The sequence below is a fragment of the Leopardus geoffroyi genome, chromosome B1 (assembly GCF_018350155.1).
Source record: "Leopardus geoffroyi isolate Oge1 chromosome B1, O.geoffroyi_Oge1_pat1.0, whole genome shotgun sequence".
NCBI classification, from domain to species: domain Eukaryota; kingdom Metazoa; phylum Chordata; class Mammalia; order Carnivora; family Felidae; genus Leopardus; species Leopardus geoffroyi.
Window position 1 is genome coordinate 172,548,990 of NC_059327.1, and position 18,677 is coordinate 172,567,666.

The 18,677-nt window shown below is 39.2% G+C and overlaps 1 protein-coding gene across 1 annotated transcript in view; it reads left to right on the top strand.

Annotated features, from left to right (window-relative positions):
* Positions 1–150: 150 nt before the first annotated feature.
* The window catches only part of UGDH (UDP-glucose 6-dehydrogenase), a 31,141-nt gene continuing 12,614 nt past the window's right edge, over positions 151–18,677 (top strand). The window contains exons 1-3 of the mRNA XM_045474988.1: positions 151–431; positions 8,498–8,666; positions 13,741–13,842. Coding sequence (XP_045330944.1) covers positions 8,505–8,666; positions 13,741–13,842 — 264 coding nt within the window. The 5' untranslated portion in view covers positions 151–431; positions 8,498–8,504. The remainder of the gene's footprint in view (positions 432–8,497; positions 8,667–13,740; positions 13,843–18,677) is intronic.

Below are 18,677 nucleotides of genomic sequence, written 5' to 3' on the forward strand. Positions count from 1 at the left end.
TCGCGGTAGGGGCGGGACAGCTGAGCTGGCCCGAGCGGATTCGCCCAGGTTCGGCTGGGGGCGGAGCCTCCCCTCCTAGCTATGACTAGCCCCTCCCCGTCTCCCCGCCCCTGGGGCCCGCAGGAAATAGGGGCGGGCCCCGGGGCCTAGTGTGGCGGGAGGAGGAGCAGGGATGCGGTGGAGTGCAGAGTCCGGGAGGGCCTGACTGCGGGGGAATGAAGCCTCCGCCTTCTCGGGCAGAAGCTTTTAAATACGGGTTCGGCCCGGGACTCTGGGTGCAGTGCTTGGCAGCCTGAGGGAGGGGCGTGCGGTGAGGGGAGGTCAGGCGGAGCAGAGCGAGAGTGAAGAAGCTGCGGCAGCGCGGCGGGTAGCGAGGAGCTGTCCGAGCCGTCGGGATAGGAGGGGCCGCTGCGCTTGGTGTCTGGAAGTGGGTAAGCGCCTTGCCCGGGCTCGCCCCGCCGCCCCGTCGGGAAAGTCCCGGGTCCCGGCGGGATGTGCAGGGAGCGGGGCGGGGGAGTGCGCGCTGCTCTCGGTCGCGCTGTGCGCTCGGTCCAGGGCTCCCCAGTCTCAACGACCCTGGTCTCCTTTGGGCTCAGGGTGGGAATCGCCTTTTGGTCCTCTGCCCTGAAGATGGAATAGCTTGAGCTTTTTATTCTAGACTCGCGAGTCTTCCAGCCGCTTCTCTTTCTGCTTTTTCTCACTTTCTGGCTTGAAACAAATGAGATTTCCCCAGAAAGCCAAACGTCCACCTAAGGAAGTCGTCCTCTGGTTAGGGACCCCATTTTGATCTCAGAGTTATAGTCTTTTGTTTGTGTTTAGTCTGTTCACCTGGGGAGCTGCTTGCTTTCCTTCTGTCACTCGCCTTAAGAAACTACAACGAAAACGAAGCTAGAAAGCCCTTTTGAGGGCGAAATCCTATCTATCCCACGATAGACATTCTATCGTGACATCTGCATGGGCTGTCTTGGAATCCATTGTTGGCAGCCACACCGTATAGTTGCTTTATTTCATGTCGGGGAAGGCCTCCTTGGGTGCTTCAGGAGATCATGTTTGTGTGAGACCTTGAAAAATCATACTTCTTATATATAGGAAGATAGCTGACTAGGCTTGAATATTCTGGTATATAGAAAGGAGGGATTCACTGCTAGGGAGCTTTTCACGGATATACAGAGGAGTAGCTGTCCATTGACTGCCCTCAAAGACACAGTGAGTCTTTGAGTTTCTTCAAACCCCCTAAGAAATGGAGAACAGTAGTCTGGTCTGTTTCTTAGGGAGGTTCTGGAAATGAAAGAGCTTACTGTCTGTTCTGAGATGTGCTTGTTAGTACCCAGCATCTAGTTTAAGGTAAGTGGTAGACAATCCTGATTGAAAGGATCTCCTTTCTTCTCCCATTGCTGTACTCCTTTCTGGGACATAAAATCTGTAACTAATGAGCATACTTCATCTTCCCTCTTATTACTTTCATAGCTTTATATGATGCCCTTTAGATACAATGTTAACATTGCCTTTCTCACTGAAGAAATATTTTTCTTGGGTCAGGCATCTGTTAGTACTTAATTTTTGGAAATGACTAAGGTTGATGTGTGTGTGTGTGTGTGTGTGTGTGTGTGTGTGTGTGTGTGTGTGTGAAGTTGATGTATCCAACTATAACGTCCATTGCCTTAGCTACTGGATAATTATGCAGGGTATACTGAAGCGATTATATTCAGCGTAGATTGTAATAGGACCTTCGTTATTTGTTAGCCACATCTTCTAGGTTGAAGTATTGATCTGAATTTATAAAATTTTAGGTGAAGAGTAGTTTTGGAACAGCCTAGTTTGTTGAGATTTTCCCAAAATACAGAGGTGAAAGCTCATTTCAAATTGATACATTCAGTAAGCAAACATTCCCATTTCCCTGACAGCACAATAGAAGGTCAGAAAGTACACAAAAGTAGAAATGGAATATGGAATCAGAAGACATCTGTGTCAGCCACAGTATATCACTAACACTGTATCAAGCTCCATAATAAAGTTTATTGAAGATTTTATTAAAACTTTCAAGTGACCATTAATGGAGACTTGCACAGATTCTACATCTAGCTTCTTTAGTAATTTCCCCATTGTCATCTACAAGCCATGCTTCATATGAAATAGCAATGCAGGGTAACCCAAAACACATGTAGTTCTATAATATAGGTCCATCAATAGTTTACCCCAGCTGCTGTATGTAAGGCATGGTGAATACAGCCTGGCAATCAAGGTGGATAAGAAGTAACTCTGGAAAGGCATGAAATTCTACATAAAAAAGAGGATGATAGAATTCTGGACAATTTCAGCAAAGATACAATGATTAGCTATCTGAGCTAAAGCTATTCAGCTAACAGTCTTCATCTCAAACAGGCTCTCATGGAGAGCTACTCATTCATTCAGTTAGTATTTATTGAGAGCCTACTGTTTTAAGTGCTGAGGTAACAGCAGCAGTTAGGAACTGTTAGCCTAGGAGCGTGTTATTAAACTGTGAGCTCCTTGAACCCAAGAGTTGCATCATGTAGACATTCAATCTATGTTTATATAATAATGTTAACAGAGCCTGTTCTGGTTGAGATTGAGGGCATAGGATGCCCTAGTAACCTGTTGGCTATGGGATTAAATGGTAACCCCAAAACATCCTCTGGTCCAAAAATACTTTGAAATTCTTTTTGTGTGTTCTAGATGTACCGGTTGTGATTAGAGAGGCTGGCTAGCTGTTCAGTAAGGGTGTTACAGTGTGATAGTTCTTTAGGTTCATCACAGTTTAGAACTTGATCTTCTGCCTTGCATATCTGGAAGGTAGATTTATTTTTTCCTCCATGGACCCAGAGTTAATGAGGCTTTAGATGTTAACTTACAATGATTAAACTCATAAAAGACTAATGGATACACTAGAATGAAACTTTGGTATTAGAGTAGGGAAATTTTATTACAGTGCCTGGAATTCTTATGTCTCAAATCTGGGTCATCCCTTGCTAGTGTTATCCTGGGAATCTGAATTCATAAGGGAGAGTGGAATCAGAGCAAAGAATCTAAGGAGAACATTCCATCCAGGCATTGGGAAAGCCTATTCTTGCCCCACCTCTGTGCAACCAGAACACTTCTGACTTCCAGATTCTGTGTCATTCTTCTCTAGACAGTGTTGAAATAAACACCACGCATTCTTGTTCTTAACTCCCTCTTTCCAGGCTACAGGCTGATCCTCCTTTTTATTTTCCTTCAGTGGAATTTATTAGATTTTAGCTGCACTAATGCCATTGATTGTCATGGCTACTTTCAACTATGTTACTTTAACTTGTTAAATTATAGTCTCCTTAATGTCATGGACATGCTTCCCTGAAAGGGGCACTCGAGACCCACTTTGAATTAATTTCTACCCTACGAGACAGTTATTACCTCTGGGGACCTGGCTGTCTTAGTTGGTAGAGCACGCAACTCTTGATCTCAGGGTTGTAAATTCAAGCTCCACGTTGGATGTAGAGATTACTTAAAGATAAAAAAAACTAGGGAGCCTGGATGGCTCAGTCAGTTAAGCATCTGACTTTGGCTCAGGTTGTGATCTCACGGTTCATGAGTTCGAGCCATGCATCTGGCTCTTTGCTGTCAGCACAGAGCCCACTTGGGATCCTCTGTCTCCCTCCCTATCTGCCCCTGCCCTGCTCAGTGCGTGCTTCTCTCTCTAAAATAAATAATAAAAAATAAATAAAATTAAAGAGACAGTTATTACCTCTTACCACTTCTTAATACCCATATTTTTATCCAGCTAGGCAGATCTCACTTCTCTGGACTCCTTTCTGTATATAAGTCCTTATTTATTCCTTTTTTTTTCCATCTGGAATGCCCTCCCCCACTTCCCATTTCTTTCTATATCCTACTTACTCTTTTTTTTTAAAATTTTTTATTTATTTATGTTGAGAGAGAGAGAGGGGAAGCAGGGGAGGGACAGAGAGAGGGAGAGAGAATCCCAAGCAGGCTCCACACTATCAGCACAGAGCCTGATGTGGGGCTGGAACTCATGAACCATGAGATCATGAAATCAAGATCATGAGATCATGAAATCAAGAGCCAGACGCCCAACTGACTGAGCCACCTAGGTACCCCTCTCTCTTTTTTTTTTTTTAATGTTTTTTAAATGTTTATCCATTTTTGAGAGAGAGGACATGCACACACACACACACACACACACACACACACACCCTCCCCCCGCCCCACACATGAGTGTGAGTAGGCGTAGAGAGAGAGGGAGACAGAAACCCAAGCCAACTAACTCCACTGTCAGCACAGAGCCCAGATCAGGGCTTGAACTCACAAACTGTGAGATCATGACCTGAGCCAAAATAAAGAGTCAGATACTTAATGACTGAGCCATCCTGGTGCCCACTATATCCTACTTACTCTTTAGGCCAAGCTTAGATTCTACATTTCCCTGATGTAGATACCTTCTTATTTTGATAATCCCCCGCGTCCCCCCCTCTGCTTTGGACTTTAGCATTCATTTTGTCATTTAATTGATTATACTGCCTCGTATGTTACTTGGGTGCTATTAACTCCTTTTCATCTTTTAAGTCAGCTTAAGAGTCACCTTCTCACATTAAAAAATTAATAAAAAAAAATTTAAAAAGGGCAGTTGGGTGGCTCAGTTGGTTGAGCATCTGACTTCAGCTGAGGTCATGATCTCACCGTTCCTGGGTTTGAGGCCTATATAGGGGTCGACACAAAGCCCACTTCAGATCCTCTGTCCCCACCCCACCCCTCCTCCAGTTGCACATGCTGTCTCTCAAAAACAAATAAACCTTAAAAAAAAAAGTCATCTTCTCAAGTCCTTCTTTAACTTACCCTATCTAAAGTAGTTCTTTCCCCATAGATAGTGTCTCTGTCTCTCGCCTACCTGTTTATTGCCTTTATATGGAATTATCACAACTGCCATTATTTTGTTTTATAGAATATAACTATGTGAGAGTAGGAACTGTACCTGTCCTGTTTACTAGTGTATCCACAGTACATAGAACAATAGTGGCTGTAACATAGAAAGGTGTTTAATAAATGTTTTTCAATTGAATTTTCCCCTAAATAAATTGTTAAATTCTTGAATGTCAGGACCTGTGTCTGTGGCCAGATTCTCTGCTGTGCCCACACGGTAGACCCTTATATTGGGAATATGAATTTTTCATGAAGGAGAACAAGGGACTAGGCCTGAAGCAAGTTGAAGCAATATTTCTGAAACTGGATGCCAAGCCGTTTCTACTGTAGGGGTACAGACAGTGGCAGTGAATGCCAGAGACACATCTTTGGTAAGCCTGTTCCAGGCTCGGCTCTCCCACAGGTGAGAGCTTTTCAGAACATTCCCCTGACCTTTAGCCACTTGGCAGTCCCAGTGCAGTCTTTTCCTCCTAGCAATTTCTCTGTCTCCTTGTGTACAGGGCACTTGAGGCCTGGAGAGTAGTAAAAGGCAGAACTGAAGAGTAGAAGAAGGGTGAAGAAATGAAAGATGAATGGTTGCCAGAAGTAAATTTTCTCAGGCTTAGTATTTTTCTTGGGGTGAGTTTTGGAACCATGAAAGTTTAATAGGAATATCATGTTTGTGTGACTTCACAGGTGATAGTAGGGAACTCTTAACTCATTTATTTAGATTATTTTTTAAAAAACCAGTATACATAGTATGGTAGCAGTTTATTTGTGAAAGAGGGAGAGAGTGAGTGAGGGAGGGAGGGGCAGAGAGAGAGGGAGAGAGGGAGAGAAAATCCCAAGCAGCCTCTGCACTGTCAGCACAGAGCCCAAATCAGGGCTCAAACTCACAAACTATGAGATCATGACCTGAGCCGAAATAAAGAGTCAGACAACGACTGAGCCACTGAGGTACCACCCCCCTCTCATTTATTTAGGTTATAAAAGAGAGAATCTACCAGGGGCGCCTGGCTAGCTCAGTTGGTAGAGTATGTGACTCTTGATCTCAGGGTCATGAGTTCAAGACCCACATTGGGCATGGATCCTACTTAAAAAATAATGAATAAATATGGGGCACCTGGGTGGCTCAGTCGGTTGGGCATCCAACTTTGGCTTGTGTCATTATCTCACCGTTCGTAGGTTTGAGCCCTGCATCAGGCTCTGTGCTGATAGCTCAGAGCCTGGAGCCTACTTCAGATTCTGTGTCCCGAACCATGAGATCATGACCTGAGCCGAAGTCAGACTCTCAACTGACTGAGCCACCCAGGCGCCCCAAGAAGGGATTATTAGAATATATATTTGTATTCACTTGTACTGTATAAGAAATACTGGAAGGAGACACAAATAACTAATAAAAAGACACAAATAACTTTGCTGGTAGAAGCAAAGTAGATAGGAATGAGGTAGACATGAGGCTTCTTACTATATACCTTGTTATACAGATTTAATTTGAACCATATGTATTTATTACCTATTCAAAGCAAAAAATAAATTTAAAAATGTTTTTTGTATGTGTATCACTAAGAATATTGCTTTCTTTTGTAGAATCAATAGATTCCAAATTTTGCTCATATTTACTGTTTTACCAAATTTCTGTTCTTTTTAAAGTTTTTTAGGGCCACTTAAGTGGCTCAGTTGGTTAAGGGTCTGACTCTTGATTTTGGCTCAGTTCGTGATCTCATAGACTGAGCCCCACGTCCAGCTCCATGCTAGGTGTGCAGCCTGCTTAGAATTCTCTCTCTCTGACCCTCCTCTGCTCATGCCTTCATGCACTCTCTCTGTCAAAATAAACATTTTTTAAAAAATAAAGTTTTTTAAAGGTCATTAGAGATAGACTCTGAGTTGATATCTTCTAAACATGGCCCCTGAAGATTGATTTATAAACGAGATTGTTTCTTTTTTTTATGTTAATATTTTGGCAGTTTGCAAAGCTCAGCTTTAATTGTTTGTGTTTTTGTTTTTGTTTTTTTTATATATGAAATTTATGGTCAAATTGGTTTCTGTACAACACCCAGTGCTCATCCCAACAGGTGCCCTCCTCAATGACCATCACCCACTTTCCCCTCCCTCCCCCCTCCCATCAACCCTCAGTTTATTCTCAGTTTTTAAGAGTCTCTTCTGGTTTGGCTCCCTCCCTCTCTCACCTTTTTTTTTCCTTCCCTTACCCTCCCCCAGGGTCTTCTGTTAAGTTTCTCAGGATCCACATAAGAGTGAAAACATATGGTATTTGTCTTTCTCTGTATGCCTTATTTCACTTAGCATAACACTCTCCAGTTCCATTCATGTTGCTACAAAAGGCCATATTTCATTCGTTCTCATTGCCAAGTAGTATTCCGTTGTATATATAAACCACAATTTCTTTGTCCATTCATCAGTTGAGGGACATTTAGGCTTTTTCCATAATTTGGCTATTGTTGAAAGTGCTGCTATAAACATTCAGGATGCTTGTATTGGTTGTTCAGCTTATTCTCTTCCAATAAAGAAATCTACCCAGAAAACCAGCAATTAAAACATTGTTTGATTATAGATTTAGATTGAAGAGAATTGGATCATCTTAATTATGTAGTTTGTGTATCTTTTTTCACGATAGGGTTGTACTTGCCCATCATTATAATGAGATCAGCCTTCCATAGTACCTTCTCTGATCCATGCAGGAGTATACTAACAAATTCTTAAGTTCTCTGATTACCATTTTCCTTCTCTTTGGAATCGGTGAATGGGTTAGATTAGATGATGCCAGAGGTCTTGGCAAAGACTAAAATTCTAAGAATCTGATCAGTTTGACAGTCCTTGTTCTCTTTATAATGAATTAACTGACATTCTTATATGTAAATCAGTATCTTTGTCATTTTGATTAGTGTGAATCAATTCACCTAAATGGCTTTTGAAAACCCATCAAAGTCTGTGTAACAGCTTTGGTAACTACAGAATTACTTTCCTTTAACCATCTCATAGTTTCTGATTAAAGTTGAAATGGAGTTTAAGATCATTGTCAAATACCTAAAAATAAACTGCTGAAGCCAAAATATATAGGGAATATGACCACAGAAACCAATTCTGGACTTTCAGACTAATCTTATTATCTGTCATGTTTCTTAATATCTGTCATGTTAGTCTAAACCTGCCATAAGGCTGACCTTTGTAAACCAGCATTTATTTAAGCGAGAATTGCATTGGTGTGTTTACCCTTGAATTTTCCCTCAGCAATCAAAGTTCCTCTGGTGTAGTAGAGGTCTAAGTAAGGTTTTGTTTTGCTTCTTGAATTTCTAATTATTAGATCATTATAACCTTTGTGGCACTTCAGTAATATCAGTTATATTTTTTTCCATGTTTGATGCTAATGTAGCCGAGAACGAACTAGGTCATCCAACTGGAAGGTTACGTATTATCACTGTTTTAATAATGCTTAATGAGTGTGAATGCAGGAAATATTTCCAGATATTTGTCGCCTTGACAGTTTTTATAAAGTGTGATAAATGTGCAGTGTGATTTCTTTAAATTTTCTGTTTTCAATAGAATAGTCTTACCTCTTTCCTTCTAGTTCAATCATGTTTGAAATTAAGAAGATTTGTTGCATTGGTGCGGGCTATGTTGGAGGACCTACATGTAGCGTCATTGCTCATATGTGCCCTGAAATCAGGGTAACGGTTGTTGATGTCAATGAATCAAGAATCAATGCATGGAACTCTCCTACTCTCCCTATTTATGAGGTAAAACCATACTAAACAACTCTTTGTTCTTATGTTCTTTGTTTTCTTACTGTTTTTGTTAAATAAATTACTATTAATGTAGAAATCTATGACTACAGCTGATAAGAAACTAAGTGAGAAATCTAGGTCCACAGTGTTATGGACATTACAATTATAGTTATGTCAAGTATGCCCAGGGAAAATGGGAGGAAATATATTAGAATATTAATAATGGTTGTATTAGTGCAATGAGAATGTGGGTAATTTTTTTCTCTCATCTTTTTTCTCATTTTGTCTGTTAATATGGTTACCATATTGTAAATAGTAAAATTTTAAAAGGGTATTCTATAAAATTAAAATGGTAGAACTGTGGATGTTTATAATATTAATTCATGTAAGTCTATTATATTTGGGCGTTATTGTACTTAGGTAAACCGTGGGTGGATAAATGATGTCTTTTATATCTAGTACCTAGTACCACAAATTTGTTTAATTGAAATTTCAAAACTTCTGTGAATTTAGATAGCATATAGTTAGGAAAATATGCTTCTATTTTATTAAGCTATGTGGATCCCATTTTTTAAAATTTCACTGTAAAATGAGTTCATGAGTATTATGCTTTTGAAACCCAGCAGAGAAGCATTTGAGAATTTGATGGTAGCATTTTCTTCCCAACATTAATATATTCTCCTTTTTTCCTTCAGGAAAACTTTGTTATTTGTAAGATTGTTATCAACCATAGTCTTTAAATGTATTAGTCCTTTGGAAGGGAAGTCTCAACCAGGTTTATAGGCATATGAAATATAGAAATCCATGAAAAAGCACCCACAGAATAGTAGCTACCCAACATCATGGATTTAATCCTATCGGAATCACACTTAGAACAAAAAAGCAAACCTCTGAATTGTGCCTTCTGTTTGTGCTTTACCCTTTCTTTTTCTACCAAATGAACTACCCATAATAGTTCTATAAATACTTCAGTGCTGTAGCATTTCTTTCCCTGTTATGACAATTACTACTATATTTGGCTTTGGAGAATTTTAAAAAACATTTTGGAAACATAAGAGTTTTAGAATTCTGATAACCATAAAAGGGCCGCAAATCATTTGAAACCCATATTTGTACCCAATCATTCAGTAATCAGTTCTGCCAGCAGCGTACTCTAGTTTTCAGAAACAAAGGGCGCCCGTCAGAATGGCTAAAATTACTACTACTGACAATACTAAGAGTCAACAAGGATTTAGAGCAATTGGATGTTTATACATTGCTGGTCAGAATGTAGACTGGTATAGTCACTTTCAAAACTGCTTGGCAGTATTTATTAAAGCTGAAAATATGCAGAGTCTGACCCAGCAAATCCACTTGTTAGTGTATATCCAGTAGAAATGCGTACATATGTGTGGCCAAAAGACAGATATTAACAGTGTTATTCATAATAGCCCCAAATGGGAAGCAGCCTAAATGTTAATCAGTGTTGGAATGGATACACAAATTATAGCATAATCCTGCAATAAAATACTATACTGCACTGAAAATCAATGAAACTACTCCTACATGCAGGAATATGGTTTGAGGTACCTGGGTGGCCCAGTCAGTTAAGCATCCGACTCTTGGTTTTGGCTTGGGTCATTGTCTCCCGGTTTGTGAGATCGAGCCCTGCACTGGGCTCTGTGCTGCCAGTGCAGAGCCTGCTTGGGATTCTTTCTCCCATCTCTCTCTGACCCTGTCTCACTCACACGTGCTCTCTCCCTCTCTCTCAAAATAAATAAACTTTAAAAAATTTAAGAAAGGATATGGTTAACTTCTCCCAAAGTGTTGTGTTGCCAGACACAAAGTAGTACATACTGTATAATTTCATTTGCATAAAATTTAAATATAAGCAAATTAATCTCTGATTATAGAATTCAGCATGATTATAATTTGAGCAGTGGTAGTGACTAGAAGAGGGCACAGGCATACTGCAGGTTCTGATTTACAGTTAATGTTATAATTCTCATTATAAATAGTGGTTACACAAGTGTGTTCAGTTGTGAAAATTGAGCTATATACTTTTCTATACTAATATATATGCATTTTTATGTATTTTGTTTTACTTCAATACAAATTTTATATAAAAACAAAAAAAAAAGTTATCCTGAATTAGAAAAAATATAAGCTATCTATAATGTATTGGAATTTGACATTTTTCTTGGAGAAAACAAAAAAATCAGTTGGCCAGGCATATTTCATGGCCAGATTCTTATTGTAGATGTTACTATTTATATTAATTGAAATCTGAAACTCTTCTTCCTAAGACTTCAGTGCTTGAAATTTAAAATAGGGGCACTTGACTGGCTCAGTTGGTAGAGCACCTGACTTCTCATCTTGAGGTCAGGAGTTCGAGCCCCATGTTGAGCATAAGCCTTCTTAAAAAAAAAAAAAAAAAAAAAAAAAAGTATGTCGTACATTGACACTGAATCCAGTTGGGATATATAGTTAGATTGAGAGAGTTAAGATCTAAAATTATTTCTTTTCCACATCATACTTGTTTTTTCTCAACCTTTTATAAACAAAGAAACAAGCATTTATTATTTTTGTGCTTTTATTTTGTAGATAAAGTTTTTCTTCTTTAAATCTCTTTAAAAAGAATATAAAGGATTTGAAAGTCTAGCTAGAGGTGCTCATTAGAAACTCATTAGAAGCAATGTCTGAGTTCTCAAAACCTTGAAATCTCATAATTGTATTGGCTTAAGTTTTATTTTTATGTCATTTTCTAAAAAATCCATTCATTTATTTTGAGAGAAAGAGAGCACAAATGTGCATGGGGGAGGGATAGACAGAGAGGGAGAGAGAGATTCCTAAGCAGGCTCTGTGCTGTCAGTGCAGAGCCCCACACCGGGCTCGATCTCACAAACTGTGAGATCATGACCTGAGCTGAAGCCAAGAATCAGACGCTTAACCAACTGAGCTACCCAGGTGCCTTTTTTATGTCATTTTAATGTGTCTATTCCAGAAAATTAGATGATACCATAAGCAGCTATTTTAGTTCTGTGCTATTTAGTGTAGCCTACAAAAGAAATGAAATCTTTTTCCGAAATCCACTGGTTTTGGAGGTTAAAAACATGACACTGCTACTTTAAAATTCTAGAAGGAATTGTCTCAGCAAGTAGAATGATTTTCCTCTTAGCAAGTGAATGACTTCAGGCTTTCTTAGACATCAGTTAAAAGATGCTCACTTAAGGAATTTATAAATCAGAAAATAAAGGTGATTTCTATAAGTTGTGTTTAAAAAAAAGCAACAACAACTTGGGGAATGAATTGTGTGACCCAATTTTCCATTTTCAAAGATATATTAGGCCTTTGTTCTGTTTTTATTTCTTTATTTTATGTTGTAAAATTATGTATTCCTATACATTTTGTTGGCCATATTGGAGATGTAAAATGTTACGTGAAATGTCAAACAGGAAGAATTATAAAAGAAGAAAAAACAAATGGCGGGTTTAACTGGAATTCACAATGCTCTCTGAATTGCTTTATTGAGTAGCTTATATTTGTTGTTACTAGTTGTAACTTTATACTTACCTACCTTGGACAAGGCAAAAGAATACTTTTAGGTCCAGAGCAGCCTTGAACACCTTTGTAATCACCTTTCTGTTGTAAATCTGTATCCTATAGTGCATTTAAAAACCAATGACCAAATAAATACTTGTTTTCAAGGATAATTATAAAAATCTGTGGCATTGATTTTTCATTGTAAATACTATGTTTTCAGGTCAGAAGTCTCTAATTGTGACTAATGTTTAACTCATGGTCACTGATAGAGAAATACTACAATATGTAATTATAGCATTTAATATGCCCCTTTGAGTACCCAGTCTCCTTGAGAGTTGTTCTGCCATCACTCCATCTACTCTGAGACTAACTAATTAGAGAAATACTTAGAAGGAAAAATGATAGGACTTGATCGTTGATCATAAAAGAAGGATGAAGGGGACACGTGGGTGGCTCAGTTGGTTAAGGTCTGACTCTTGATTTCGGCTCAGATCATGATCTCACGGTTTATGGGGTTGGCATGGAGCCTGCTTGGGATTCTCTCCCTCTCTCTCTCTCTCTCCCCGCCCCCCCCCCAATAAATAAATAAGCCTTAAAAATACTTTCTTAAAGAAAGGTGAAGGAGAGGAAGGAATCAAGAATAATATCCAGGTTTCCAATTTGGATGACAGGTGCATGATTGTGCTACTAATTGAGTTCAAGAATGCAGGATGTTGTGGAGGATAGTGGGAGATAAAATGGCAAGTTCTGTTTTGTCCTACTTAGTTATAGAGGCTTTGGGAAATCCAAGTAGAGATGTTCAGGAGGCAGTTGGATATGTATCAGAAGTTTAGGCAAATGATTCAGGGCTGGAAGTGTAAAGTTAGGAATGTACAGGTAGTAGTTGAAATCAGAGTAATTGAACTCTCCCAAGAAGAGTCTGTAGAGAGAACAGAGCATTAGTCAAGGACAGAACCCAAGAAAACACTAATGTTTGATGATAGGTGGAGAAGAAAATGCCATAGAGAAGCAATGAAGAGTAGTTCATCGAAGGTGAACCAAAATCAGAAGAGTTTTAGTAGTGCAAGCCCCTATAAAGATGTACAGTTGACCCTGTGGGGGTGTGGGGAGTTGACCCTATTTTGTATACTGCATTCTTAAAGTAAACTACAGAAAAGAAAGTGTTATTAAGAAAACCATAAAAGGGGCACGTGGGTAGCTTATTCAGTTAAATGTCTGACTCTTGGGCTCAGCATGACCTGATGTCATGTCATGATCTCATGGTTCCTGTGTTCAGTCCCTGTGTTGGGCTCTGCGCTGACAGATGTGGAGCCTGCTTGGGATTCTCTGTCTTTCTCTCTGTGCCTCCCCTGCTCACTCTCTCTCTCAAAATAAATAAATAAATATTAAAAAAAAATCATAAGAGGAAATACATTGACAATATGGTACTATATTCATTGAAAAAAAATTCACATATAAGCAGACCGGAGCAGTTCAAATCTGTGTTGTAATGTAATTCTATACACTTAGGTTATCTCATATGACTGGTAAACTGTGTGTACAACTCCTTCTTTTTTCTTTTTAGCCAGGACTAAAAGAAGTGGTAGAATCCTGCCGAGGAAAAAATCTATTTTTTTCTACCGATATTGATGATGCCATTAAAGAAGCTGATCTCGTATTTATTTCTGTAAGTATTTTCTTTTGCTGTGTGAGGTTTTTTAAAAATTTCTTTTTAATGTTTATTTATTTTTGAGAGAGAGAGAGAGAGACAGAGTGTGAGTGGGGAAGGGGCAGAGAGAGAGACACACACAGAATCTGAAGCAGGCTCCAGGCTCTGAGCTGTCTGCACAGAGCCCAACGTGGGCTCAAACCCCACAAGCCATGAGATCATAACCTGAGCCAAAGTGGGACACTGAACCGACTGAGCCACCCAGACACCCCTTGCTATGTGAGTTTTAATGCATTATTGTCTACATAGAAGTTTTATTGTGTTTTAATAGTAATCCATTGGTATTAATCCACATCATTGCTTAGTATAGAGTCCAGTTGAATTTAGGTTGTCATTTTGTCCAACACTTCACCATACCCCATAATCATCTGGTCAAATGCATCACTTCCAATCACTGAACAAATAATTGGAGAAAGTTCTAGTCTGGGATCTAGAGTTAGGAAGTGTTGGTAACGTATGAGCCCATGTGGTAATAGTGTATGTGTGTCATCATTTCTTGTTTGAACCACTGCTTGGTAGAAGTGAGGTAAAGAGAACCAGGTAAAGTGTGTGTGCAAACTTATGGGACTCTCCTTTCTAGATGACTTATAATTGTTCCAGAAGTCATTTTATTATTATTTTTTTATTTTAAAGAGAGAGAGAATGTGTGCATTTAAGTTTATATTTATTTATTTTGAGAACGAAAAAGAGCGCACAAGCGTGCGCTGGGGAGGGGCAGAGAGAGGAGAAAGAATCCCAGTCAGGCTCCATGCTAATCAGTGCAGAGTCCAATTAGTGCAGGGCTTGATTCACGAACAGTAAGATCTTGACATGAGCCAAAATCAAGAGTTGGATGCTTAACCGACTGAGCCACCCAGGTCCCCCTAAGATTTTATTTTTAAGTAATCTCTATACCCAGTGTGGGGCTTGAATTAAACAACCCTGAGATCAGGAGTTCCATGCTCTACCAATTGAGCCAGCCATGCACCCTACCAGAAGTCATTTTTAATTAACTTTTTGGAACTTGGCTTGGGTTGGTTAGGTTACAGACCAGTCCACAGGTATCTTAGCTCATGATACGACTAGCCTGTTGTACCTTTGTAATGAAAAAAATAGAATCAGTGCTTAGGAGTAAACTCCGGTAATGTAATATTTGAACCAAGTATTTTACTTCTTGCTGTCCTGGTAGCCATTTACTCAAATATTCTGTGGCTGATGGTATAGTAATCACCAATTTGTGGCTGAGCTAGGGTGTTATATGACTTAAGACCTTTAGGGCCTTAGAGAAAAAAGGGAAAGCTTACAGTGTTGTAAGCTTTGACTGAGCTCCATGAACTAAGGGAAAGAAATATCATGGGGTCCATAGAGGGTAGATGTTGTTGAATTGATTATGCATATTGTTAATGATTATAAGTTGTTGAATTGAGAGTTTTCTGACTGATGAGATAAAAGAAATACTGTTAAGATATGTTAACTCCAGAAGAAAGTAGTAATGAAGCCTGTGGTAAAACTGTTATGAATTAAATCTCTCTTTTGGCATTAATTACTTCAGAGAAATTGGTGTCACCTTTTGTGACTTGCCTACCTATCTACTACTTAAGCTTACAGAAGGTTAGGGTAGAGGCATAGAAAATGAGAAAAGATTTTGGAGTAGCTAGGTACTTGGATAAAATTAAGAAGTTATTCTTGGGGCACCTGGGTGGCTAGTCAGTTAAGTATCCGACTTCAGCTCAAGTCATGATGTCATGGTTAGTGAGTTTGAGCCCTGTGTTGGGCTCTGTGCTGACAGCTCAGAGCCTGGGTCCTGCTTCAGATTCTGTCTCCCTCTCTCTCTTCCCTTCCCCTGCTCCCTCCCTCCCTCTCTCTCAAATAAATAAACATTAAAAAAATCTTTTTAAAAAAGAAGTTATGTTAGTCCAACTTTAGGATAACTAGAGCCTCGAGTGAGAGTAGGGGAATTTTCTGTAAAAAAAATATTCAGAAAGAATATTCTCAAGCAATAGAATCCAGGGGGTAGTCTGGCCAGATAGCTAATTTATACTTGCCTCTGCAGATCTAGCCTGAGCTGTCCTGAATCTTTGTAAGCTGTTACTGTATATACCCGTTATGGTAATTTATTACTGTATAACTCACATTGAGTTCCCATCATTCTCTGGATCAGCTTTTAAAAATTTATTTGTTGTATACTTTTCATTGTAGAAAATATCAAATTTATACAAAAGATGAAGACAATAATATTATAAACCCCTATTTACCCTTTGCCCATTGTCAGCAGTTACCATGGCTGATCTTGTTTTGTTTGCTACTTCTCTCCTTTGCCTCCTACCCCACGTTATTTTTTTTTAATTATTTTTTTTTCAACATTTATTTATTTTTGGGACAGAGAGAGACAGAGCATGAACGGGGGAGGGGCAGAGAGAGAGGGAGACACAGAATCGGAAACAGGCTCCAGGCTCCGAGGCATCAGCCCAGAGCCTGACGCGGGGCTCGAACTCCCGGACCGCGAGATCGTGACCTGGCTGAAGTCGGACGCTTAACCGACTGCACCACCCAGGCGCCCCTACCCCACGTTATTTTTAGACAGATTCCAGGTAGGAATAGTTTCATATGAATCAGTTTTCAGTTGTCATCTCCAGAGCACCTTGCCAGGGAAAGCTGTTTGATCTTCTCTCATCTTTAGCATGTTCCATCTTATCCTGTTAGCTGTCTTGGCTCTTCCGTACTCTGGTGCACCCTGACTTCCACGTCTCAGGCTTTTCCTAAGTCATTCCATGCATATAAACAACTTTCATTCTCCTCCTTTTCACACCTCCACGCAACTTTCAAGTTTTTATTTGTTTTGGCTTGCTTCCTTTATTTAGTCTCCCATTAGGTTATAAGCTTGTCAAGAGAAAAGAATTGGTATACTTACTACTGGTTCAAAAACTATTCCTATATAGAATTTTAGCCTTTTCAGAGTGCTTTGATTTTTACCAAAGCATTATAAAAACCCACTTGCTAGATTTTAGAGAGAGCATAGTATCTTCATTTTCCAATGAGGTAATTGAAGCAAAGGCAGCCACATGTCTCTAAGGTTACATGGTATAGCTAAGCCAAAAGTAAATGCCTAGACTCCAGTCACATGGTTTATTTTTCTTTCTATTTGATAGACTTTATTTACATAGTATTGGAAATCCTAAAGATGCTAGATAATGTCTAGCTTTAATGAGCCAAGAAAACATTTGTGAATGATATTGCAAATATTTGTAAAAAGCTATGGATATAGGTTTATAAACAAGGAGGATAGAAAAGGAACTTAAAATTTGGTTTTGGGGCACCTGGGTGGCTTAGTTGGTTGAGCAACCAATTCTTGATTTCAGTTAAGATCATGATCTTGCAGTTCGTGGCTTCTGCCGCAAGTCAGGCTCTATGCTGGCAATGTGGGGCCTGCTTGGGAATCTCTCTCTCCTTCTGCCACTCCCCTGCTTGTGCTCTCTCTCTGTGAAAATGAATGAATAAACTTTAAAAATTTTTTTAATTAAAAATAAAATTTGGTTTAAAAGACTAGGAAAATGGTATCCAAAATCTATAAAGAACTTATCAAACTCAACACCCAAAAAACAAATAATCCAGTGAAGAAATGGGCAAAAGACATGAATAGGCACTTTTCCAAAGAAGACATTCAGATGGCTAACAGGCACATGAAAAATTTTTCAAAATTACTCATCATCAGGGAAATACATATTAAAACCATGGTGAGATACCACCACCTCACACCTGTCAGAATGGCTAAAATTAACAGGCAACAACAGATGTTGGCAAGGATGCAAAGAGAGAGGAACCCTTTTGCACTGCTGGTGTGAATGCAAACTGGTACAGCCACTCTGGAAAACAGTATGGAGGTTCCTCAAAAAACTAAAAATAGAACTACCCTGTGACCCAGCAATTGCACTATTGGGTATTTATACAAAGGATACAGGAGTGCTGTTTCAAAGGGGCATATGCACCCCAATGTTTATAGCAGCACTATCAACAATAGCCAAAGTATGGGAGGAGCCCAAATGTCTATTGATGGATGAATGGATAAAGAAGATGTGGTATATATATACAATGGAATATTACTGAGCAATAAAAAAGAATGAAATCTTGTCATTTGCAACTATGTGGATGGAACTAGAGTGTATTATGCTAAGCGAAAGGAGTGAGAGAAAGACAAATATCATATGACTTCACTCATATGTGGAATTTAAGATACAAAACAGATGAACATAAGGGAAGGGAAGCAAAAATAATATAAAAACAGGGAGGGGAACAAAACATAAGAGACTTAAATACAGAGAACAAACTGAGGGTTGCTGGAAGGTTGTTGGGGGGGAGATGGGCTAAACGGGCAAGGGACATTGAGGAGGATATTTGCTGGGATGAGAACTGGGTATTGTATGTACATGATGAATCACTAAATTCTATTCCTGAAATCATTATTACACTATATGTTAACTAACTTGGATGTAAATTATAAAAATAGATAATAAAATTTTTTAAATTAAAAAAACAAAGACCAGGATAATAGTGGTGCCTAGTGGCTCAGTCGGTTGGGCGTCTGACTTCAGCTCTGGTCATGATCTCATAGTTTGTGAGTTCAAGCCCCACAATCAGGCTCTCTGCTGGGCAGCGCAGAGCCTGCTTGAGATCCTCTGTCTCCCTCTGTCTCTGCCCCTCCCCAACTTGCGTGCTCTTTCTCTCTCTCTCTCTCTCTCTCAAAAATAAATTTAAAACAAAGCATTAAAAAATAAAATAAAATAAAATAAAATAAAATAAAGAACAGGATAATAATT